Below are 26,637 nucleotides of genomic sequence, written 5' to 3' on the forward strand. Positions count from 1 at the left end.
CCATGTTTACTTTTGCTACTCTCTTCCTTTTTACATACTTGTAGAAGCTCTTACAATCCATTTTTATATTTCTTGCTAGTTTACTTTCATATTCTATTTTCTCCCTTATCATCAATTTTTTGGTTGTCCTTTGCTGGTTTCTAAAACTCGCCCAATTCCCAGGCTTATTACGCTTCTTGGCAACATTATAAGCCTCTTCTTTTAATCTAATACTCTCCTTAATTTCTTTAGTTAGCCACGGGTGGATCACTTTTCCTGTGGAATGTTTATTTATCAATGGAATGTATATTTGTTGAGAATATCAAAATATTTCTTTAAACGTTTGCCATTGCTTTTCAACTGTCAAACCCTTTAATTTAATTTCCCAATCTACCTTTGACAACTCACCCCTCATACCTACGTAATTGGCTTTACTTAAACTTAAGACTCTAGTTTCTGACTTAAGTATGTTACTTTCAAACTCAATGTGAAATTCTATCATGTTATGATCACTCTTCCCCAGAGGTTCTTTTACTGTGAGATTACTAATTAACCCTATCTCATTACATAATACAAGATCTAAAATAGCCTATTCCCTGGTTGATTCCATGATGTATTGCTCTAGGAAACATCTCAAATGCATTCCATGAACTCGTCCTCCAGACTACCTTTGCCAATTTGATTTGCCCGGTCTATAGGCAGATTAAAGTCCCCCATGATGACTACACTTCGTTTGTTACAAGCTCCTATTATTTCACGATTAATACTCTTTCCAACAGTATTGCCACTATTTGGGGGCCGATAAACTACTCCCACCAGTGTTTTCTGCCCCTTGTCATTTCTAATTTCCACCCTACTTCCTGATCTTCCAAGCCAAGATCCTTTCTCACCACTGTCCTTATGTCATCCTTTATATTAGGGTTACACCCCTTTTCCATTCTGCCTGTCTTATCTAAATGTCATGTACCCTGGAATATTTAGCTCCTGACCTTGGTCATTTTGCAACCATATCTCTAACAGCTGTTAGGTCAAATCCATTTATCTCTTTGTGCAATTAATTCATCCATCTTGTTATGAATGCTCCGTGCATGCAGATAAAGACCTCCTCAAAACATTTAGATTAGTCAGACATGATCTACCACAAATCCAGGCTGACTTCCTGATCAGCTCATACTTGTCCAAGTGCTCAGTCACTATCTCTGATAAATTCCAGTAACTTCCCCACAGCTGACATTAAACGGACAGGTCTGTAGTTGCCTCTTTTGTCCCTCTCTCCTGTCTTAAATAATAGAGTAACATTTGTAATTTTCCAATCTAAAAGGCACAATTCCTGAATCTAGAGCACTTTCGAAAATTATGACTAATGCATCCGCAATTTCCCCACCTGTTTCTTTTAATACCCTAGGGTGGAAACCATCGGGTCCAGGAAAGTTATCTACCTGATGCCCTATTACTTTCTCAGTTATCATTTTTTAAAAACGTATATTAATTCCATTAAGTTCATCTCCTTGACTTATTGTAGTTTGGCTTGTACCACTGGTATTTTGTCCACTGCTTCTGATAGTGTATTTGGTAAATAAAATCCTATCACGATGTATCTAGTAGGTCTGTGGCAAAAGACTATTCTGAGACATGACAAAGGAGTTATGTGTTTAATTGTCAACTGATTTCCCGCAATCCCAAAGTAACTAATCAAAAAAAAATCTCAGATAAATTGTTTAATTTGCTCTACATAAACCTGCAACTCATCATCTGAAACAAGATTTTTTTTTCCCCCCCATCAGTTTTGCAAATGAAACAGATCAGGTTCAGACAATACATGACTGTGCATAAATGGAAAGTATTGTACCTTGCTGACAGGATGACACGCATCAAATAAAACCAACTGTTCAATGTGAAGGCCAACTAATTCTTACACAAGTACGTTACAAGATTAAACATGAGGAAGGGAAAGATTCCTCAGTTAATACATAATTGATATTAAATCCTATTAAAGTCCAATAGGTGCAAATGTTTAGCTTACCTCAATACCCACGACTAACAGGACAAGCTCTATATTGTTTTCCTGGAAAAGGCCCTTCACTTGGGGTGAGAGTCCAATCAGTGCACAGTTGGTCATCACTGATATAACTCCCATAATTTCGAAAGCCAGCTATATAAAAAGAAAAGTACGTAGGGTTTTGCTCAATAAAATCTGGTAATAATAAATCAGAAAACAGATTTATTCAAGTTACTTCGAGATCACATGGACTAGCATCAGTTAGCGAGTTAAAATAATGAAAATTCCGTGAGGATTAGCTTTAAAGTTTGTCCAAAAATGAATCCTACACACAAAAATTTTCGGTATAATAAATACTTAAAGATAATCAAGCACTCAAAAGGAACTAATAAATTTCTTCTAACTTTAAATCCCGACAGAAATTTCTGTGAAAATTCTCCATCCTGCACCCCCACCCCCCTCCAAAAAAACCTGATCAACCAAAACTACAGAATTTCTGTCCAATCTTACATCTACATTACATGCCCGACCTATCGACCTGCTACATGCCACCCTTGTATCTACCTGCAAATGCCAACCTTGAATCGACGAAGTTCTGACGAAGGGTCATCGACCTAAAACGTTAACTCTGTTTCTCTCTCCACAGATGCTGCCTGACTTGCCGAGTATTTCCAGCATTCTCTGTTTTTATTTCAGATTTCCAGCATCCGCAGTATTTTGCTTTTGAATCGACCCGTTACATATAAAAGGTATAGGTGCGCTTATTAGTTTTAGTATAATCATGTAACGGGTAGATGTGACAGTAGTCACGTACAGCGAGGACTTTGGTTTTATCAGCTCCGTGAGTAGATCCCGGGACCATTCAAGATAGAAGTGCTCCAGGTTAATGAAATTACTGGTGTCTGTCTCCCAGGTCAATATACATCTGTTTATGTGCATTGAACACAGTTGTAGCAGAGACTTTTGGTGGTGGAGTCTCTCATTTTAAAGTTTGGCTTGTAATTTAAGCTCAAGACTCAACGAAAGTTCATAATCCTCAAATTTGAATAATCTAACAAGTAACACCAACAGGACCAACTCAGTTCTTTAATAAATTTAATATTGAAGATAGTTTGTTCCACTACTAGGATCTTTACCAAGAATTTATTTTTTAAGTTTACATTAACCTTGCTCTTGCAAAAACTGGTCATCAATCATTGCTAGGACAAGAGAAGAAAGCTTTCCCCACAGCACATAAGTACTTTGAAAGCCATATTACTACATCCAACTCTTAAATCAACTTTTTAAAATATATGCATGTTTCACAGAATGAAGGTTCAAAGTTCCAAGGCTTCAAGATTATAACCAAAGCTAAAAGATACTGAATTTATTAGCACATTGAATGCAGGGCCTATGTTTCCACACATTAGCATATGCATTAGGTTCCTGCTGTCATGTTACACAGCATCATTTGTATAAATAGACCCTGGATATTCTCAGCATAATAGAAATTCTTGTGAATTGCACAGGGACAAATTAAAACATTAAAACTCTTTTTTAAAAAAAAAAGCTTGTTGCAGGAGGCTCAATTTGAAGTTATTTTTCAGGTTTGTGATTATTATTGATTGTTTGTTGCTAAAGAGAACTGTCCCAATTTAGGTCCCAACTTGAAAGCTACAAAGTTGTGGCTCTTATAAACCCTGAATATTAGAAGGCATATGCATAAATAGTAATGCATTTGGGTCTATAAAAATGGCAGCTACATTTAAGTTGGGAATGTGCAGCAAATGCTGTGCCTACAACTTCGATCCATCCTGGATCCTGGCACACTCTACTTTTATCATAGCAATTCCTATTCCTATTATCTCTCTCTCCTCCTTTAAGACGCTCCTTAAAACCTACCTCTGACCAAACTTTTGGTCACCCTGTCCTAACATCTCCTTACGTGGCTCGGTGTCAAATTTTGTCTGATTCCGCTCCTGGGAAGCGCCTTGGGACGTTAAAGGCGCCGTATAAATGCAAGTCGTCGTTGTTATCACACTTCACTTTCTTCCTGGAGTTAATTGCTGTCCAACCAGGTAAATCCAATTGTACACAGGTCTGATTCTAATTCTACATGAGTTCTAATCTAAACTGGGCAATTAGTTTACACAAGCACAACACAAATAAGAACGCTGGTACCTGCACCATCAAGGCACATCCTCAATTAGGTGATTAGCTCACGCAAGCATAACCTTGTTGCAAGGATCAGTTTCCATAATACTTTCATTCAAAATTCACTGGCCTCCATCTTAGACAGGTGTGTATAACAGTACAACGTTATATTTGTCCAGTTCCCAAAAATCTCATCAGCTTACATACTCAGCCATACAGATGAGGAAAGTCCCAATTTCAATCCCTGGTCTGTGGTAAGTTCGCTGGTATTAGCTGGGGTTGTGGTAAGTGTGTGGCAAATCAATTCAACAGCTTACGGCAGAGAGTTCCACATTCTGACCACACGGACGTAAAGAATTTTTTCCTATCCTCCTTTATATTTCTTTGTGATTATCTTAAATCCGTACCCTCTCACTGACCAATCTATCACTGTTGCAAGTCGTTAAACACGATCATAACAGAAGCAGAATCCATCATTTTTTTTTTAAAAATGGAACAGCATAGTTGCTTGAAAAAGAGGAATATTGAAGGATATGAGGAGCAAGCAGGAAAATGGGATTATATAGGGTGGGTCATTTGAAGAAAAACACTGGCACAGAGTTGATGGGCTGAGTGGCCTGTTTCTGTGCTGGGAACATTGCATCATTTATTGAAAAGGACTTAGTCAAAATATTACAATAAAAACACAAAGACTTGCATTTCTATAGTGCCTTTCACAACCTCAGGACATCCCAAAGCCAATGAAGTACTTTTGAAGTGCAGTCACTATTGTAATGAAGGAAACGCTGCAGCCAATTTGCGCACAGCAAGCTCCCACAACCAGCAATGTGATAATGACCAGATAATCTGTTTTAGTGATATTGATTAAGGGATAAATATTGGCCAGGACACTGGGGAGAACTCCCCTGCTCCTCTTCAAAATAGTGGCCACGGGATCTTTTATATCCACCCAAGAGGGCAGACGGGATCTCGGTTTAATGTCTCATCCGAAAGACAGCACCTCCGACAGTGCAGCAGTTCCTCAGTACCGCAATGGGCATGTCAGCCTGGATTATGTGCTCAAGTCTCAGGAGTGGGACCATCATTTAGGAACATACTGGAGGAAAAGCTCTCTCAAATATCGAAGAGAACTCTTACTGCTGATAATAGGCAATAAAAAGGAAACAAAAATAAAAAGTGAGTCTCAGACTGGAGACATTTTTACAGGGAAAAATCACCGGACCAGTAATGCAGAGAAATTACTTCAAAAGTTAATGAGATTTTCTTATGGTAGAAAACAGGCAATGTACTACTTTGTGTGACGACTGAACAAAAGGAAAAATGGGGTCATCGGACAGTAATAATGATTAATATATTTCTCATTCATGTAGCAAGCTGCTCATAAGTTGAAATAGGGCGGGGGAGTGGGACTAGCTGGATTGTTCTTGCACAAAGCAGACTCGATGGGCCGAATAGTCCCCTTCCGTGCACTAACCTTTCTATGATTCTTTCTATGAAATGTAAACAGAACAGGCAAGAGCTCTGCTTACCATCCAGACTCCCATGTCAGCTGCTGGCTCGGAGAACGGCCGTTTGAAAACACGACACATTTTCAGAGCGTCGGAGTAGACTTCTGCGACGTTGTTCAAAACTGCCAATATAGCTGCCAGTGGGTAGACACACGAGAAAAGACTGACATAGCCAAATTGCTGAAACAGTTCCAAGTAATCATCAAAGGTTCCCTGGTGAGAGAGAGAGGGGAGACAAAAAAATATATAAAAACTCAATATTAAAACAAAACATATTAAAGAAAGAACTTGTAGCTGTGGCTCTGTGGTTAGCACTATTGCCTCTTGAATCAGAAGGTCGTGGGTTCCAGTCCCACTCCAGAGACTTGAGAACACAATCCAAGCTAACACTCCCAGTACAATACTGAGGGGGTGCTACACTGTCGGAGGTGATGTCTTTCAGATGAGACGTCAAACAGCACAAATAGATGCAAACGGATATGATATAATTGCAATTACAGAGACATGGCTGCAGGGTGACCAAGGCTGGGAGCTGAATATCAAAGGGTATTCGATATTTAGGAAGGACAGGCAAAAAGGAAAAGGAGGTGGGTTGGCATTGTTAGTAAAGGATGAAATCAGAGCAATCGTGAGAAAGGATATTGGCTCAGAAAATCAAGATGTAGAATCAGTCTGGGTGGAGTCAAGAAGCACCAAGAGGCAGAAAACACTGGTGGGAGTTGTCCATAGGCCTCCAATCAGGAGTGGTAATGTAGGGGATGGGATCAAACAGGAAATTAGAGATGCATGTAACAAGGGTACTACAGTAATCGTGGGTGACTTTAATCTACATATAGACTGGCCAAACCAAATTAGCAATAATACGGTGGAGGATGAATTCCTGGAGGGTGTACGAGATGGTTTTTTAGACCAGTACGTTGAGGAGCCAACCAGGGAACATGCTATCCCAGATTGGGTATTGTGCAATGAGGAGGAGTTAATTAATAATCTTGTTGTGCGGGGTCCTTTAGGGAAGAGTGACCATAACATGATAGAATTCTTCATTAAGAGGGAAATTGAAGTAGTCCAATCCGAAACAAAGGAAACTACGAAAGTATGAGGAGTGAGTTGGCTATGATAGATTGGGAAGCTTCATTAAAAGGCATGACGGTAGATAGGCAATGGCTAACATTTAAGGAATGAATGCATGAATTGCAACAATTATACATTCCTTTCTGACGCAAAAGCACAAAAGGAAAAGTGGCCCAACCATGGCTAACAAAAGAAATTAAGGATAGTATTAGATCCAAAGTGGAGTCATATAAATTTGCCAGAAGTAGCAGCAAGCCTGAGGATTGGGAGCAGTTTCGAATTCAGCAAAAAGGGACCAAGAGATTGATTAAGAGGGGAAAAATAGAATATGAGTGTAAACTTGCAAGGAACATAAAAGTGGACTGTAAAAGCTTCTACAAGTATGTAAAAAGAAAAAGATTAGTGAAGACAAATGTAGGTCCCTTACAGTCAGAAATGGGAGAATTTATAATGGGGAACAAGGAAATGGCAGAGCAATTAAACAAATACTTTGGTTCTGTCTTCACGGAAGAGAACACAAATAATTTCCCAGAAATGCTAGGGAACCAAGGGACTAGTGAGAAGGAGGAATTAAAGGAAATTAGTGTTAGTGAAAAAAATAGTGCTGGAGAAATTAATGGGACTGAAAGCCGATAAATCCCCAGGGCTTGATAATCTGCATCCCAGAGTATTCCAAAATTCTATAGATTATGGAACAGTTCCTGCAGATTGGAGGGTGGCAAATGTAACCCCACTATTTAAAAAAGGAGGGAAAGAGAAAACAGGGAACTACAGATCGGTTAGCCAAACATCAGTAGTAGGGAAAGTGCTAGAGTCTATTATAAAGGATGTGATAACAGGACACTTAGAAAATATCAACAGGATTAGATAAAGTCAACATGGATTTATGAAAGGGAAATCGTGCTTGACAAACCTACTGGAGTTTTTTGAGGATGTAACTGGTAGAATAGATAAGAGAGAACCAGTGGATGTGGTTTATTTAGATTTTCAGAAGGCCTTTGATAAAGTCCCACAAGAGGTTAGCGTGCAAAATTAAAGCACATGGGATTGGTGGTAATATACTGGCATGGACTGAAAATTGGTTAACAGACAAGAAACAGAATAGGAATAAATGGGTCTTTTTCGGGGTGGCAGGCAGTGACTAGTGGGGTACCGCAGGGATCAGTGCTTGGGCCCCAGCTATTCATAATATATATCAATGATTTGGATGAGGGAACCAAATGTAATATTTCCAAGCTTTCTGACGACATAAAACTAGGTGGGATCGTGAGTTGTGAGGAGGATGCAAAGAGGCTTCAAGGCGATTTAGACAAGTTGAGTGAGTGGGCAAATACATGGCAGATGCAGTATAATGTGGATAAATGTGAAGCTATTCACTTTGGAAGGAAAAACAGAAAGGCAGAGTTTTATTTAAATGGTGACAGATTGGGAAATGTTGATGTACAAAGGGACCTGGGTGTCCTTGTACACAAGTCACTGAAAGCAAACACGCAGGTGCAGCAAGCAGTTAGGAAGGCAAATGGTATGTTGGTTTTCATTGCAAGAGGATGTGAGTACAGGAGCAAGGATGTCTTACTGCAGTTATACAGGGCCTTGGTGAGACCACACCTGGAGTATTGTGCGCAGTTTTGGTCTCCTTACCCAAGAAAGGATATACTTGCCAGAGGGAGAGCAGCGAAGGTTCACCAGACTGATTCCTGGGATGGCAGGACTTTCGTATGAGGGGAGATTGGGTCGACTCGGCCTGTATTCACCCGAGTATGGAAGAATGAGAAGGGATCTCATTGAAACATAAAATTCTGACAGGGCTGGACAGACTGGATGCAGGGAGGATGTTTCCCCTGGCTGGGGGGGTCCAGAATGAGGGGTCATAGTTTCAGGATACAGGGTAGGACATTTAGGACTGAGATGAGGAGAAATTTCTTCACTCAGAGGGTGGTGACCCTGTGGAATTCTCTACGACAAAGCTATGGAGGCCAAGTCACTAAATATATTTAAGAAGGAGCTAGGTAAATTTCTGGACACAAAAAGCATCAAGGGGTATGGGGAGAGAGCGGGAATATGGTATTGAGATAGAGGATCAGCCATGATCATATTGAATGGCGGAGCAGGCTCGAAGGGACGAACGGCCTACTCCTGCTCCTATTTTCTATGTTTCCACGTCCCGTTTGTCCTCTTGGGTGGACGTAAAAGATCCCAGGGCATTTTTTGAAATAGAACCGGGGAGTTCTCCCCAGTGTTCTGGCCAATATTTGTTCCTCAACCAACATCTAAAATAGATTATCTGGTCATTATAACATTGCTGTTTGTGCGACCTTGCTGTGCACAAATTGGCTGCCGCGTTTCCTACATTAGAACAGTGACTGCACTTCAAAAGTACTTAATTGGCTATAAAGCGCTTTGGGACATCCCAAAGTCATGAAAGGTGCTATATAAATGCAAGTTTTTTTTCTTGTAGCGAGAGTGCTACCATTGAGCAACAGTTGACACCGCAAAGAAAATATCTCAAAAGGAAAAGTGGAATGGGACCTTAGAAAGAATCACAGCAGTGCTGGGCATGGGTGACGACATGGGATTATTGGGTAAAGAAGCAACAGCTTTGAGGACGAAAGCAGATAATCAGGTTTCAAAGCTCAATCGCATAGAAAAGGTTCAAAGTGCGGCCCATTAATCCCAAACTCTGGCAATCTGGCCTTTGAAACACAGGTGACTCAGTCCTATTTGCACTAGTATTATTTGCTGGTTTGTCCTGTTTGAATTTTTTGGGTTTGAGAGGTTTGGAAAGAGGCTGTTTTCAAACCTTCAGCCCCAAAGAATTCAAACAGGTTTTAGTATCAGGAACTGAGATATAGGCAAAGTAATGGGAATCTGGATTTAAAGTCTGCACGTGGCCTATGCAATAGAAAGCTTGGATACCCCAGGCTTAACAGACTACATAGTGAAAGCAATTCACCATCTGTTCTATAGCATGAGAATGGTGTTTCTAATAACTGGGGTTTGTGAAATCAAAATTGGAACACAAAAGCCTTATGAATTAGCTTTGACCAGAAGCAACAGCATTCTGTCACTAACTAAATCTTTTTGAACTTCATGATCCAAACCACAAATTATAGAACCAACTTATTTCAACAACGTAGAGAGGTAGGATTTGTAGGCACCTTGCAGCTTGACGATGGGATTTATATTCATCTTGTAGCTTTGAGTACTTTATACAACAGCGCTAAAGGGAGAAGAATACTCCCAGATGAAATGTTTATGAATGCTTTTCAGAAGCTACATTATCATCACTAGATATGCCTGCGCAAACTTCGCCAAGATCAAAGCTGCTTTGATTCTCCCATTTATTCATTTTGATACACTGGCTGCTGGGGTGGACAAATTCTCAAGGTGCCTCTGAAATAGTAAAGATACTTGCTTTGTTTTTCTAGCATTAATATTTATGGATTATAGTAACATGCTAGCCAAATAGCATCAGCCCATTGCTGGGGATATATTGTGTTATGAGTTTAAACTATACCTGGCATTCTCTGAAGGTACAGATTACCAATGTATTAAGTTAGATGTATAAGTAGTTTTTGGGAGTGGCCAGATGTACTGTAAAGTTCTGGACTTTCCTATATTAATTCATAAGTTTGAAATTCTGTTTATATCTGTACCAAAATACTGAACCAAGCAGAAATACTTTTACAGCTGTCCTTCAGAATGTGTGCAATCCCATTTTACACCAGGTACTGTACTACAATCATTATTAGTTACTCCCTTGAAGTTCCAGACAGCATTCTTTGTGTTGCTGATTAGTGGTGAGAGTGTGGAACTCACTACCACAAGGAGTGGTTGAGGAGAATAGCATAGATTCATTTAAGGGGAAGCTAGATAAACACATGAGGGAGAAAGAAATTGAAGGATATGCTGATAGGGTTAGATGAAGTAAGGTGGGAGGATGCTCGTGTGGAACATAAACACTGACATAGACCAATTGGACCAAATGGCCTGTTTCTGTGTTATAAAATTCTGTCATGATGTGGAGATGCCGGTGATGGACTGGGGTTGACAATTGTAAACAATTTTACAACACCAAGTTATAGTCCAGCAATTTTATTTTAAATTCACAAGCTTTCGGAGATTTTCTCCTTCCTCAGGCAAATGTTTCAAGATCTCCTTGAAGCCTACGCATTTATACATATTGAACAATAATAAATGGTGTTTACAGACTGCCTCTGCAACTGCCCGTTGCCAAGGCAATCACCGTGTTCAGACAGAGAGGTGTTACCTGCAGAACCTCCGAATACACATTCAATAAAAAAACAAACAAACAGAGAAAAAAAACACAGAGAGAGGCAGAAACATCCGGAAGGCAGAGAGAGCCAGCAAATGACCCATTATATTAAAAACAGATAACATTTGTTCGCTGGTGGGGTAACGTGTAGCGTGACATGAACCCAAGATCCCGGTTGAGGCCGTCCTCATGGGTGCGGAACTTGGCTATCAATTTCTGCTCGACGATTTTGCGTTGTCGTGTGTCTCGAAGGCCGCCTTGGAGTACGCTTACCCGAAGGTCGGTGGATGAATGTCCATGACTGCTGAAGTGTTCCCCGACTGGGAGGGAACCCTCCTGTTTGGCGATTGTTGCGCGGTGTCCGTTCATCCGTTGTCGCAGCGTCTGCATGGTCTCGCCAATGTACCATGCTCTGGGGCATCCTTTCCTGCAACGTATGAGGTAGACAACGTTGGCTGAGTCACAGGAGTATGAACCATGCACCTGGTGGGTGGTGTCATCTCGTGTGATGGTGGTATCTGTGTCGATGATCTGGCATGTCTTGCAGAGGTTACCGTGGCAGGGTTGTGTGGCGTCGTGGACGCTGTTCTCTTGAAAGCTAGGTAGTTTGCTGCGAACGATGGTCTGTTTGAGGTTGGGTGGCTGTTTAAAGGCGAGTAGTGGAGGTGTGGGGATGGCCATAGCGAGGTGTTTGTCCTCATTGATGACATGTTGAAGGCTGCGGAGAACATGGCGTAGTTTCTCCGCTCCGGGGAAGTACTGGACGACAAAGGGTACTCTGTTGGTTGCGTCCCGTGTTAGTCTCCTGAGGAGGTCTATGCGATTTTTTGCTGTGGCCCGTCGGAACTGTCGATCGATGAGTCGAGCGTCATATCCCGTTCTTACTAGGGCGTCTTTCAGCGTCTGTAGGTGTCCATCGCGTTCCTCCTCGTCTGAGCAGACCCTGTGTATTCGCAGGGCCTGTCCATAGGGGATGGCCTCTTTGACGTGGTTAGGGTGGAAGCTGGAAAAGTGGAGCATCGTGAGGTTGTCCGTGGGCTTGCGGTAGAGTGAGGTGCTGAGGTGCCCGTCTTTGATGGAGATTCGTGTGTCCAAGAAAGAAACTGATTCTGAGGAGTAGTCCATGGTGAGCTTGATGGTGGGATGGAACTTGTTGATGTTATCGTGTAGTCTCTTTAGTGATTCCTTGCCGTGGGTCCATAGAAAGAAAATGTCGTCGATGTATCTGGTGTATAGTGTTGGTTGGAGGTCTTGTGCAGTGAAGAAGTCCTGCTCGAACTTGTGCATGAAAATGTTGGCGTATTGGGGTGCGAATTTGGTCCCCATGGCTGTTCCGTGTGTTTGGGTAAAGAACTGGTTATCGAAGGTGAAGACATTGTGATCCAGGATGAAGCGGATGAGTTGTAGGATGGCTTCCGGAGATTGGCTGTTGTTGGTGTTGAGTATTGATGCTGTCGCAGCGATGCCGTCATCGTGGGGGATACTGGTGTATAGTGCCGAGACGTCCATCGTGGTGAGAAGTGTTCCTGGTTCAACTGGTCCGTGGGTACTGAGTTTTTGTAGGAAGTCTGTAGTGTCACGACAGAAGCTGGGGGTTCCCTGTACGATGGGTTTCAGGATGCCACGTAATCCCCGCGTGGGAGACTTCTACTGCCTCCCAAAGATACACAAAGCCAACACACCCGGACGTCCCATCGTATCAGGCAACGGAACCCTGTGTGAGAACCTCTCTGGATACATCGAGGGCATCCTGAAACCCATCGTACAGGGAACCCCCAGCTTCTGTCGTGACACTACAGACTTCCTACAAAAACTCAGTACCCACGGACCAGTTGAACCAGGAACACTTCTCACCACGATGGACGTCTCGGCACTATACACCAGTATCCCCCACGATGACGGCATCGCTGCGACAGCATCAATACTCAACACCAACAACAGCCAATCTCCGGAAGCCATCCTACAACTCATCCGCTTCATCCTGGATCACAATGTCTTCACCTTCGATAACCAGTTCTTTACCCAAACACACGGAACAGCCATGGGGACCAAATTCGCACCCCAATACGCCAACATTTTCATGCACAAGTTCGAGCAGGACTTCTTCACTGCACAAGACCTCCAACCAACACTATACACCAGATACATCGACGACATTTTCTTTCTATGGACCCACGGCAAGGAATCACTAAAGAGACTACACGATAACATCAACAAGTTCCATCCCACCATCAAGCTCACCATGGACTACTCCTCAGAATCAGTTTCTTTCTTGGACACACGAATCTCCATCAAAGACGGGCACCTCAGCACCTCACTCTACCGCAAGCCCACGGACAACCTCACGATGCTCCACTTTTCCAGCTTCCACCCTAACCACGTCAAAGAGGCCATCCCCTATGGACAGGCCCTGCGAATACACAGGGTCTGCTCAGACGAGGAGGAACGCGATGGACACCTACAGACGCTGAAAGACGCCCTAGTAAGAACGGGATATGACGCTCGACTCATCGATCGACAGTTCCGACGGGCCACAGCAAAAAATCGCATAGACCTCCTCAGGAGACTAACACGGGACGCAACCAACAGAGTACCCTTTGTCGTCCAGTACTTCCCCGGAGCGGAGAAACTACGCCATGTTCTCCGCAGCCTTCAACATGTCATCAATGAGGACAAACACCTCGCTATGGCCATCCCCACACCTCCACTACTCGCCTTTAAACAGCCACCCAACCTCAAACAGACCATCGTTCGCAGCAAACTACCTAGCTTTCAAGAGAACAGCGTCCACGACGCCACACAACCCTGCCACGGTAACCTCTGCAAGACATGCCAGATCATCGACACAGATACCACCATCACACGAGATGACACCACCCACCAGGTGCATGGTTCATACTCCTGTGACTCAGCCAACGTTGTCTACCTCATACGTTGCAGGAAAGGATGCCCCAGAGCATGGTACATTGGCGAGACCATGCAGACGCTGCGACAACGGATGAACGGACACCGCGCAACAATCGCCAAACAGGAGGGTTCCCTCCCAGTCGGGGAACACTTCAGCAGTCATGGACATTCATCCACCGACCTTCGGGTAAGCGTACTCCAAGGCGGCCTTCGAGACACACGACAACGCAAAATCGTCGAGCAGAAATTGATAGCCAAGTTCCGCACCCATGAGGACGGCCTCAACCGGGATCTTGGGTTCATGTCACGCTACACGTTACCCCACCAGCGAACAAATGTTATCTGTTTTTAATATAATGGGTCATTTGCTGGCTCTCTCTGCCTTCCGGATGTTTCTGCCTCTCTCTGTGTTTTTTTTTTCTCTGTTTTTTTTTCCCTGTTTGTTTTTTTATTGAATGTGTATTCGGAGGTTCTGCAGGTAACACCTCTCTGTCTGAACACGGTGATTGCCTTGGCAACGGGCAGTTGCAGAGGCAGTCTGTAAACACCATTTATTATTGTTCAATATGTATAAATGCGTAGGCTTCAAGGAGATCTTGAAACATTTGCCTGAGGAAGGAGAAAATCTCCGAAAGCTTGTGAATTTAAAATAAAATTGCTGGACTATAACTTGGTGTTGTAAAATTGTTTACAATAAAATTCTGTGTGATTGGTTAATTGCTCAATACCGTGGTAATATTTATTCTGGGGATCATATGAACAGTCAAATATTTTCTATTGCAGATAATCATGAATCCTGTTGAACTAATCAGACTTTATTCTACCTGCCGAAATTCACTAAAAGCTTCTCAGAACTAATGAAAGAGGCGCTGGGTGCCTGCCAGATATAGAAGCGGACATATTGAATGTAAGCACTTACTCAGCGTTTTTCAGGTCCCAACGTGTAAACTAGGTTCCTCTGTCTGCTGGTTGTCAGGGTCTTATGTTAATGCTGTACGGTTGTCAGTCTCAAATGAAGTTCCCACTGGGCAATGGCCCACAGCACAAACATGCACCTAACTCTACATCAATTGGTAATCTCACAGAGATGGAGCTGGAAGGCTGCAGTGGTAAATGGGGGAGGGAGGAGAAACGGATGCTCGTCTGAAACTGGGGTAGTTGGGGCAGAGTAGAAATAACTTCACTCTAACCATTGTTGTATCTGACCTGGGAATGCTTGATGGTGCAGTGCGAAGAAAGCTTTACTTGGCTTCAAACCAACGTTGTCCCTGACCTGGGGGTGCTCGATGAAGCAGTGTAGACAGAATTTTACCTGTATCGAACCCTACCATATATGACCTGGTTTTGGGGTGGGGGGTGGTGTTTGATGGGGCAATGCAAAGAGAACCTGCTGTGCCTACGATGTGTTCCATTCCTCAGGGTCTAACCTTTTTGAAAACAAAAGTCATACAAAGAAGTCATGAAAATACATTTTATTCAAATGAAAAAAAATAAAATGTATGAAGATTAACGCACAAGTATGAACAAAAGAAGATACCGACCTGTCTGTCGAATGTTATAGAATTTCACAACACAGAAACAGACCAAGTCTGTGTTTCTCTCCACAAGCCACCTAGTCAAATTCCACTCTCCTGCTCAATCCTCATACTGTTTAATATTCCTCTTTTTCAAGTAATTATCAAAAACCCTTTTAAAAGAACTTATGGACTTTACTTCAATAATTATCTGTGGCAGAGAATTCCACATTCTGACCACACTCTGGTGCAAAGTATTTTTCTCTAACATCTCAATTCTTTTTGTGGTTATCTTGAATTTGTGATGATCACGAATTTGTGATCAACAGCACTAGTTACTTTATCAAAACCCTTCATAATCTTGAAGGTCTCCATCAGGTCACCCCTTAACTAGATTAGCTCCAGTTAAAAAAGCCCCAACTTCTCAAGTCTCTTTTTGTGAATCTAATCTCTCATTGCTGACAACAAGCTAGCTTTTATTTTCCTTCCTACAATAGGGTGCCCAAAACAGCACACAGTACTCCAACTGAGGCCCCACACAAGCCCAAGATCATCTCTCCAGGATGGCCTACGATCTCTCCGCTTCTTCCTTGAACAGAAACCCAACCAGGTCCCCATCTGTCACCACCCTCCTCCGCCTGTCTGAACCTGCTCTTACACGGAACAACTTCTTAAAAAATCTTTCGATTCGGCACTTTACAGCCTTCCGACCCAAGCACTGAGTTCAACAACTTCAGATTACAACCACCACTCCCATTTTCTCAGACAGCATCTGCTGGTAATGGTTCTACTGTAATCATTTACACCTTCTTTGGAACCATCTTTTGTTTCTTTATTGTCCCATTACCATCCCCATTTGCCTTGCACATCATCCCTTTTGTCATTTAATCACTCCTGCCTCCAACCCATCGCAGACCTTCCCCTTTTGTTCTTTCCTCTTTCCCCCCCACCTTTTCCCTGGCTCTGAACTTGCTTAAATCATCTACCCACCTTGGTTCCGTAACCCTTAATATCTTTGCCCGACATAAATCTATCAAATAAAAAACGTGGTTATGGGAACCCGTATGGGTCCTAGCTCTGCCTGCCTTTTTGTGAGATACGTGGAGCATTCCTTGTTCCAATCCTACTCAGGTCCCCTCCTTCACCTCTTTCTCCAGTACATTGATGACTGTATCGGTGCCATTTCCTGCCCTCGCCCCGAACTGGAAAATTTCATTAACTTTGCTTCCAATTTCCACCCTTCCCTTGTCTTCACATGGTCCATCTCCGGCTCTTCCCTTCCTCGACTTTTTTATCTCCATTTCTGGGGATAGGCTGTCAACCAACATCCACTATAAGCCAATCAATTCCCACAGCTACCTTGATTACACTTCCTCCCACCCCGCTTCCTGTAAGGACTCCGTTCCATTCTCCCAGTTTCTCCGTCTCATCTGTTCTGACGATGCCACCTTCCACACCAGTGCTTCCAATATGTCTTCCTTTTTCCTCAACCAAGGATTCCCCCTCCCTCTATAGTTGACAGGGCCCTCGGCCACGTCCACTCCATTTCCCGCACTTCTGCCCTCACCCCTTCCCCGAACCATGATAGAGTCCCCCTTGTCCTCACCTTCCACCCCACCAGCCTCCACGTTCAACGTATCATCCTCCGCCATTTTCGCCACCTCCAGCGCGATGCCACCAAACATTTTCCCCTCCCTTTTTAGCATTCCGAAGGGACCATTGCCTCTGCGACACCCTGGTCCGCTGTTCCATCACCTGCTCTCCTTCCCACAGCACCTTCTCTCGTGGGAGTGCAGGAGATGCAACATCAGCTCTTTCACCTCCTCCCTTCCCACCGTCCAGGGCCCCAAACACTCCTCCTGGGTGAAACAGTGATTTACTTGTACTTCTTTCAATTTAGTATATTGTATTCGCTGTTCACGATGCGGTCGTCTCTAAATTGGGGAGACCAAACACAGATTGGGTGATCACTTTGCTGAACACCTCCACTCAGTCCGCGAGCGTGAACTTGACCTGCCGGTCATTTGCCATTTTAATTCCCCGTCCCGCTCCCGCTCTGACCCCTCTGTTCTCGGCCTCCTACACTGTTCCAATGAAGCTCGAGGAACAGCACCTCATCTTTCAATTAGGCACTTTACAACCTTCTGGGGGGGGGGTAAGGACGGGAGACAGAGTGGGGGGGGGGGTAAGGACGGGAGACAGAGTGGGGGGGGGGGGGTAAGGACGGGAGACAGAGTGGGGGGGGGGGGTAAGGACGGGAGACAGAGTGGGGGGGGGGGGGTAAGGACGGGAGACAGAGTGGGGGGGGGGGTAAGGACGGGAGACAGAGTGGGGGGGGGGGGGTAAGGACGGGAGACAGAGTGGGGGGGGGGGTAAGGACGGGAGGACAGAGTGGGGGGGGGGGTAAGGACGGGAGACAGAGTGGGGGGGGGGTAAGGACGGGAGACAGAGTGGGGGGGGGGGTAAGGACGGGAGGACAGAGTGGGGGGGGGGGTAAGGACGGGAGACAGAGTGGGGGGGGGGGGTAAGGACGGGAGACAGAGTGGGGGGGGGGTAAGGACGGGAGACAGAGTGGGGGGGGGGTAAGGACGGGAGACAGAGTGGGGGGGGGTAAGAACGGGAGACAGAGTGGGGGGGGGGTAAGGACGGGAGACAGAGTGGGGGGGGGGGTAAGGACGGGAGACAGAGTGGGGGGGGGGGTAAGGACGGGAGACAGAGTGGGGGGGGGGGGTAAGGACGGGAGACAGAGTGGGGGGGGGGTAAGGACGGGAGACAGAGTGGGGGGGGGGTAAGAGACGGGAGACAGAGTGGGGGGGGGGGTAAGGACGGGAGACAGAGTGGGGGGGGGGTAAGGACGGGAGACAGAGTGGGGGGGGGGGTAAGGACGGGAGACAGAGTGGGGGGGGGGTAAGACGGGAGACAGAGTGGGGGGGGGGTAAGGACGGGAGACAGAGTGGGGGGGGGGTAAGGACGGGAGACAGAGTGGGGGGGGGGTAAGGACGGGAGACAGAGTGGGGGGGGGGGTAAGGACGGGAGACAGAGTGGGGGGGGGGGTAAGGACGGGAGACAGAGTGGGGGGGGGGGTAAGGACGGGAGACAGAGTGGGGGGGGGGGTAAGGACGGGAGACAGAGTGGGGGGGGGGTAAGGACGGGAGACAGAGTGGGGGGGGGGGTAAGGACGGGAGACAGAGTGGGGGGGGGGTAAGGACGGGAGACAGAGTGGGGGGGGGGGTAAGGACGGGAGACAGAGTGGGGGGGGGTAAGGACGGGAGGACAGAGTGGGGGGGGGGTAAGGACGGGAGACAGAGTGGGGGGGGGGTAAGGACGGGAGACAGAGTGGGGGGGGGGGTAAGGACGGGAGACAGAGTGGGGGGGGGGTAAGGACGGGAGACAGAGTGGGGGGGGTAAGGACGGGAGACAGAGTGGGGGGGGGGGGTAAGGACGGGAGACAGAGTGGGGGGGGGGGTAAGGACGGGAGACAGAGTGGGGGGGGGGGTAAGGACGGGAGACAGAGTGGGGGGGGGGGTAAGGACGGGAGACAGAGTGGGGGGGGGGGGTAAGGACGGGAGACAGAGTGGGGGGGGGGGTAAGGACGGGAGACAGAGTGGGGGGGGGGTAAGGACGGGAGACAGAGTGGGGGGGGGGTAAGGACGGGAGACAGAGTGGGGGGGGTAAGGACGGGAGACAGAGTGGGGGGGGGGGTAAGGACGGGAGACAGAGTGGGGGGGGGGGTAAGGACGGGAGACAGAGTGGGGGGGGGGTAAGGACGGGAGACAGAGTGGGGGGGGGGGGTAAGGACGGGAGACAGAGTGGGGGGGGGGGGTAAGGACGGGAGACAGAGTGGGGGGGGGGTAAGGACGGGAGACAGAGTGGGGGGGGGGTAAGGACGGGAGACAGAGTGGGGGGGGGGTAAGGACGGGAGACAGAGTGGGGGGGGGGTAAGGACGGGAGACAGAGTGGGGGGGGGGTAAGGACGGGAGACAGAGTGGGGGGGGGGGTAAGGACGGGAGACAGAGTGGGGGGGGGGGTAAGGACGGGAGACAGAGTGGGGGGGGGGTAAGGACGGGAGACAGAGTGGGGGGGGGGGTAAGGACGGGAGACAGAGTGGGGGGGGGGTAAGGACGGAGACAGAGTGGGGGGGGGGTAAGGACGGGAGACAGAGTGGGGGGGGGGGTAAGGACGGGAGACAGAGTGGGGGGGGGGTAAGGACGGGAGACAGAGTGGGGGGGGGGTAAGGACGGGAGGACAGAGTGGGGGGGGGGTAAGGACGGGAGACAGAGTGGGGGGGGGGTAAGGACGGGAGACAGAGTGGGGGGGGGGTAAGGACGGGAGACAGAGTGGGAGGGGGGGGTAAGGACGGGAGACAGAGTGGGGGGGGGGTAAGGACGGGAGACAGAGTGGGGGGGGGGTAAGGACGGGAGACAGAGTGGGGGGGGGGGGTAAGGACGGGAGACAGAGTGGGGGGGGGGGTAAGGACGGGAGACAGAGTGGGGGGGGGGTAAGGACGGGAGACAGAGTGGGGGGGGGGTAAGGACGGGGAGACAGAGTGGGGGGGGGGTAAGGACGGGAGACAGAGTGGGGGGGGGGTAAGGACGGGAGACAGAGTGGGGGGGGGGTAAGGACGGGAGACAGAGTGGGGGGGGGGTAAGGACGGGAGACAGAGTGGGGGGGGGGTAAGGACGGGAGACAGAGTGGGGGGGGGGGTAAGGACGGGAGACAGAGTGGGGGGGGGGGTAAGGACGGGAGACAGAGTGGGGGGGGGGTAAGGACGGGAGACAGAGTGGGGGGGGGGTAAGGACGGGAGACAGAGTGGGGGGGGGGTAAGGACGGGAGACAGAGTGGGGGGGGGGTAAGGACGGGAGACAGAGTGGGGGGGGGGTAAGGACGGGAGACAGAGTGGGGGGGGGGTAAGGACGGGAGACAGAGTGGGGGGGGGGTAAGGACGGGAGACAGAGTGGGGGGGGGGTAAGGACGGGAGACAGAGTGGGGGGGGGGGTAAGGACGGGAGACAGAGTGGGGGGGGGGTAAGGACGGGAGACAGAGTGGGGGGGGGGTAAGGACGGGAGACAGAGTGGGGGGGGGTAAGGACGGGAGACAGAGTGGGGGGGGGTAAGGACGGGAGACAGAGTGGGGGGGGGTAAGGACGGGAGACAGAGTGGGGGGGGGGGTAAGGACGGGAGACAGAGTGGGGGGGGGGTAAGGACGGGAGACAGAGTGGGGGGGGGGGTAAGGACGGGAGACAGAGTGGGGGGGGGGGTAAGGACGGGAGACAGAGTGGGGGGGGGGGTAAGGACGGGAGACAGAGTGGGGGGGGGGTAAGGACGGGAGACAGAGTGGGGGGGGGGTAAGGACGGGAGACAGAGTGGGGGGGGGGGTAAGGACGGGAGACAGAGTGGGGGGGGGGGTAAGGACGGGAGACAGAGTGGGGGGGGGGTAAGGACGGGAGACAGAGTGGGGGGGGGGTAAGGACGGGAGACAGAGTGGGGGGGGGGTAAGGACGGGAGACAGAGTGGGGGGGGGGTAAGGACGGGAGACAGAGTGGGGGGGGGGTAAGGACGGGAGACAGAGTGGGGGGGGGGGTAAGGACGGGAGACAGAGTGGGGGGGGGGGTAAGGACGGGAGACAGAGTGGGGGGGGGGGTAAGGACGGGAGACAGAGTGGGGGGGGGGGTAAGGACGGGAGACAGAGTGGGGGGGGGGGTAAGGACGGGAGACAGAGTGGGGGGGGGGGTAAGGACGGGAGACAGAGTGGGGGGGGGGTAAGGACGGGAGACAGAGTGGGGGGGGGGTAAGGACGGGAGACAGAGTGGGGGGGGGGTAAGGACGGGAGACAGAGTGGGGGGGGGGTAAGGACGGGAGACAGAGTGGGGGGGGGTAAGGACGGGAGACAGAGTGGGGGGGGGGTAAGGACGGGAGACAGAGTGGGGGGGGGGGTAAGGACGGGAGACAGAGTGGGGGGGGGGTAAGGACGGGAGACAGAGTGGGGGGGGGGTAAGGACGGGAGACAGAGTGGGGGGGGGGGTAAGGACGGGGAGACAGAGTGGGGGGGGGGGTAAGGACGGGAGACAGAGTGGGGGGGGGGGGTAAGGACGGGAGACAGAGTGGGGGGGGGGTAAGGACGGGAGACAGAGTGGGGGGGGGGTAAGGACGGGAGACAGAGTGGGGGGGGGGTAAGGACGGGGAGACAGAGTGGGGGGGGGGGTAAGGACGGGAGACAGAGTGGGGGGGGGGGTAAGGACGGGAGACAGAGTGGGGGGGGGGTAAGGACGGGAGACAGAGTGGGGGGGGGGGTAAGGACGGGAGACAGAGTGGGGGGGGGTAAGGACGGGAGACAGAGTGGGGGGGGGGTAAGGACGGGAGACAGAGTGGGGGGGGGGTAAGGACGGGAGACAGAGTGGGGGGGGGTAAGGACGGGAGACAGAGTGGGGGGGGGGTAAGGACGGGAGACAGAGTGGGGGGGGGGGTAAGGACGGGAGACAGAGTGGGGGGGGGGTAAGGACGGGAGACAGAGTGGGGGGGGGGGTAAGGACGGGAGACAGAGTGGGGGGGGGGTAAGGACGGGAGACAGAGTGGGGGGGGGGGTAAGGACGGGAGACAGAGTGGGGGGGGGGGTAAGGACGGGAGACAGAGTGGGGGGGGGGTAAGGACGGGAGACAGAGTGGGGGGGGGGGGTAAGGACGGGAGACAGAGTGGGGGGGGGGGTAAGGACGGGAGACAGAGTGGGGGGGGGGTAAGGACGGGAGACAGAGTGGGGGGGGGGGTAAGGACGGGAGACAGAGTGGGGGGGGGGTAAGGACGGGAGACAGAGTGGGGGGGGGGTAAGGACGGGAGACAGAGTGGGGGGGGGGTAAGGACGGGAGACAGAGTGGGGGGGGGTAAGGACGGGAGGACAGAGTGGGGGGGGGGTAAGGACGGGAGACAGAGTGGGGGGGGGGGTAAGGACGGGAGACAGAGTGGGGGGGGGGTAAGGACGGGAGACAGAGTGGGGGGGGGGTAAGGACGGGAGACAGAGTGGGGGGGGGGTAAGGACGGGAGACAGAGTGGGGGGGGGTAAGGACGGGAGACAGAGTGGGGGGGGGTAAGGACGGGAGACAGAGTGGGGGGGGGTAAGGACGGGAGACAGAGTGGGGGGGGGTAAGGACGGGAGACAGAGTGGGGGGGGGGGTAAGGACGGAGACAGAGTGGGGGGGGGGTAAGGACGGGAGACAGAGTGGGGGGGGGGTAAGGACGGGAGACAGAGTGGGGGGGGGTAAGGACGGGAGACAGAGTGGGGGGGGGTAAGGACGGGAGACAGAGTGGGGGGGGGTAAGGACGGGAGACAGAGTGGGGGGGGGTAAGGACGGGAGACAGAGTGGGGGGGGGGTAAGGACGGGAGACAGAGTGGGGGGGGGTAAGGACGGAGACAGAGTGGGGGGGGGGTAAGGACGGGAGACAGAGTGGGGGGGGGGTAAGGACGGGAGACAGAGTGGGGGGGGGGTAAGGACGGGAGACAGAGTGGGGGGGGGGTAAGGACGGAGACAGAGTGGGGGGGGGTAAGGACGGGAGACAGAGTGGGGGGGGTAAGGACGGGAGACAGAGTGGGGGGGGGGTAAGGACGGGAGACAGAGTGGGGGGGGGTAAGGACGGGAGACAGAGTGGGGGGGGGGTAAGGACGGGAGACAGAGTGGGGGGGGGTAAGGACGGGAGACAGAGTGGGGGGGGGTAAGGACGGGAGACAGAGTGGGGGGGGGGGTAAGGACGGGAGACAGAGTGGGGGGGGGTAAGGACGGGAGACAGAGTGGGGGGGGGGGTAAGGACGGGAGACAGAGTGGGGGGGGGGGGTAAGGACGGGAGACAGAGTGGGGGGGGGGTAAGGACGGGAGACAGAGTGGGGGGGGGGTAAGGACGGGAGACAGAGTGGGGGGGGGGTAAGGACGGGAGACAGAGTGGGGGGGGGGTAAGGACGGGAGACAGAGTGGGGGGGGGGTAAGGACGGGGAGACAGAGTGGGGGGGGGGGGTAAGGACGGGAGACAGAGTGGGGGGGGGGTAAGGACGGTGAGACAGAGTGGGGGGGGGGGTAAGGACGGGAGACAGAGTGGGGGGGGGGTAAGGACGGAGACAGAGTGGGGGGGGGTAAGGACGGGAGACAGAGTGGGGGGGGGGTAAGGACGGGAGACAGAGTGGGGGGGGGGTAAGGACGGGAGACAGAGGTGGGGGGGGGGTAAGGACGGGAGACAGAGTGGGGGGGGGGGTAAGGGACGGGAGACAGAGTGGGGGGGGGGGGGTAAGGACGGAGACAGAGTGGGGGGGGGGTAAGGACGGGAGACAGAGTGGGGGGGGGGTAAGGACGGGAGACAGAGTGGGGGGGGGGTAAGGACGGGAGACAGAGTGGGGGGGGGGTAAGGACGGGAGACAGAGTGGGGGGGGGGGGTAAGGACGGGAGACAGAGTGGGGGGGGGGGTAAGGACGGGAGACAGAGTGGGGGGGGGGTAAGGACGGGAGACAGAGTGGGGGGGGGGGTAAGGACGGAGACAGAGTGGGGGGGGGGTAAGGACGGGAGACAGAGTGGGGGGGGGGGGTAAGGACGGGGAGACAGAGTGGGGGGGGGGTAAGGACGGGAGACAGAGTGGGGGGGGGGTAAGGACGGGAGACAGAGTGGGGGGGGGGTAAGGACGGGAGACAGAGTGGGGGGGGGGGTAAGGACGGGAGACAGAGTGGGGGGGGTAAGGACGGGAGACAGAGTGGGGGGGGTAAGGACGGGAGACAGAGTGGGGGGGGTAAGGACGGGAGACAGAGTGGGGGGGGGGTAAGGACGGGAGACAGAGTGGGGGGGGGGTAAGGACGGGAGACAGAGTGGGGGGGGGGGTAAGGACGGGAGACAGAGTGGGGGGGGGGGGGTAAGGACGGGAGACAGAGTGGGGGGGGGGGGGTAAGGACGGGAGACAGAGTGGGGGGGGGGGGGGTAAGGACGGGAGACAGAGTGGGGGGGGGGGGGTAAGGACGGGAGACAGAGTGGGGGGGAGGGGGGGGGGGGAAGGATGGGAGACAGAGGGGGAATAAGCGAGGGAATGAGGCATACATATATATTGTACACACTATATGTGTCTGTAAATAATATCTCTTTAACCAGGAACAGAACATTTTGCAACAGGACAAATCTAAAGCTGCAACACAGAAAAAAAAAAATCTACAAATAATGGAAATCTGAAACAAAAACATAGCTAACATGCTCGACTTCCAATGTCCTAACCATTGGAAGTTACTTTGTAGATTCAAGTGATGGTTTTTCCAGCTGTTCGAACAAAGTGTATTTTGAAACACTCCAGACTGACCCTCGCATGACCACAGACTTGCTCCAGCAACTAACATGGACCTGAGTCAGAAAAGATTTGCATCCGAGGAGGCACATCAGAGAGCCAAGGTAATGAGAAAACATGCCATATTGATGCTTCCATTTGACAAGTAATGTGGTTTAAGTCACTAATGGAACGGGATTGTTCTGATCACAATCCTTCAGGTGAAAACAGGTATAAAGCTTGGAGTCTGAAACAGTTGTTTCTTGTAGCCTATGGCACGGTCTTCTACAAGTCATTCTTAAATAACACACACGGCTAAACGGTAAAAATTAGCACTGTTGTTATAATACTACTGGCTTACTGCTACAACACTAATACTACAAATTGCCACCACCAATACTACCACCACACGACCAGCATTTATATAGCACTTTTAACACAGAAAAAAAGTCCCACGGCGTTTTATGGAGGCACAAGGAAAATGGATGTTTAGCCAAAGGAGGAGAGCTCACAAAGGGTGACCAAAAGCTTGTTCATGGATGTGGGTTTTAAGGAGGGCCTTAGAAGAGTACAAGAAGTGGAAAGGTGGCTGGATTTCGGGAGGGAATTCCAGTGAGTGAGATACGTAAGTTTATGTGAGCAAGATGGATTCAGTTATGATACCTCAGGTCACAGCAACCAAATTATTTGGCTGCACATAACATGACATTCTGCCTTCCTCCATAATTCAAAGCACTACTGAATGTATCAAGTAATGAGCATACTGCATCATGAAGATGCACAGCAGTCCTCCAAGTTTCAAAAGCCAAAACAATTCAGCTAAATCTCGTGCCACATATTGTATTTGCCTAGATTCAGCAACCCTATATCTGCACTGCTTCTCCAAGCATCAAATGTAGCATAGCGATGCTAATCCAGATCTAAATCAAAGTCCTGTATATTGTGTATGCCCGTGTCTGTAGCACCTCAGGTATTTCGTTTGACACCCAAATTTTTGTGCAATGCTCCACCCAATAGGCTCAAATTTTATATTCATCAAATCAGAACTGAGCAGATAGTGAACGTATCAATCAGCTGGCAGGGATCAACACCTAAATTGAATGATTATAAATAAAAAAATGGGCAGTCAATAACACCTAGCAAATTAAAAAACATAGGAACAGGAAGAGGCCATTCAGCTCCTCGAGCCTGTTCCGCCATTCAATTAGATCATGGCTGATCTGAATCTTAACTCAATCTACCCACCTTGGTTCCATATCCCTCAATACCAATCTCAGTTTTGAAATTTTCAATTGACCCCCAGCCTCAACAGCTTTTTTTTGGGGGGGGGGGGGGGGGGAAGTGTTCCTGATTTCCACTACCCTTTGTGTGAAGAAGTGCTTCCTGACATCACCCCTGAACGGCCTAGCTCTAATTTTAAGTTATGCCCCCTTGTTCTGGACTCCCCCACCAGAGGAAATAGTTTCTCTCCATCCACCCTACCAAACAGCAAGAAGGTAAACCAATCCAAATTACTCAAAATATTTGTTTGACTACTATCTTGGTTTCTCTACTAACCTAATGAATTACTACTGGAAATGTGCTTTGTAATATAAGACAAAAAAATTACAAAATTTACAAGAAAATTTGCCTATGCAACAACATTTTCTGTGTTTGAAACACTTCTAACAAAGATCTGTGCCTGTGCGAGAAACACCCGGCTTGGAACTCTTGGAGGTTCCCAGAGCCATTACTCTCAGCCAGAGTCTGGAGGACGCTGCTCCCAACAAGCAAGGCTGCCCGTTTGCAGAATAACCTAGACTGAGCACCACCTTCCCATTGTCTCAATGCTTTCGATCCGTACGTTCCCCACTTCTTCAGATCTGATTTGAAGCTTTACTTTTGAGCCAGTCCCAAAAAAAAATGAAAGAGCGATAACAAAAAAAAAATGACAAGGTGTGACAAACTGGACATGTGTCCTAGATGCAAGACTTTA

At 49.7% G+C, this 26,637-nt stretch overlaps 1 protein-coding gene across 2 annotated transcripts in view; it reads right to left on the minus strand.

Annotated features, from left to right (window-relative positions):
• ano10a (anoctamin 10a) overlaps positions 1–26,637 on the minus strand; it is an 82,959-nt gene that overhangs the window by 24,264 nt on the left and 32,058 nt on the right. For both annotated transcript variants that reach the window (XM_067981709.1, XM_067981708.1), the window contains exons 10-11: positions 5,641–5,832; positions 2,003–2,131 (exon numbers count right to left, since the gene is read on the minus strand). In XM_067981709.1, the coding sequence (XP_067837810.1) occupies positions 2,003–2,131; positions 5,641–5,832 (321 nt within the window). The remainder of the gene's footprint in view (positions 1–2,002; positions 2,132–5,640; positions 5,833–26,637) is intronic.

This window comes from Heptranchias perlo, chromosome 3 (assembly GCF_035084215.1).
Source record: "Heptranchias perlo isolate sHepPer1 chromosome 3, sHepPer1.hap1, whole genome shotgun sequence".
Taxonomy (NCBI): Eukaryota; Metazoa; Chordata; class Chondrichthyes; order Hexanchiformes; family Hexanchidae; genus Heptranchias; species Heptranchias perlo.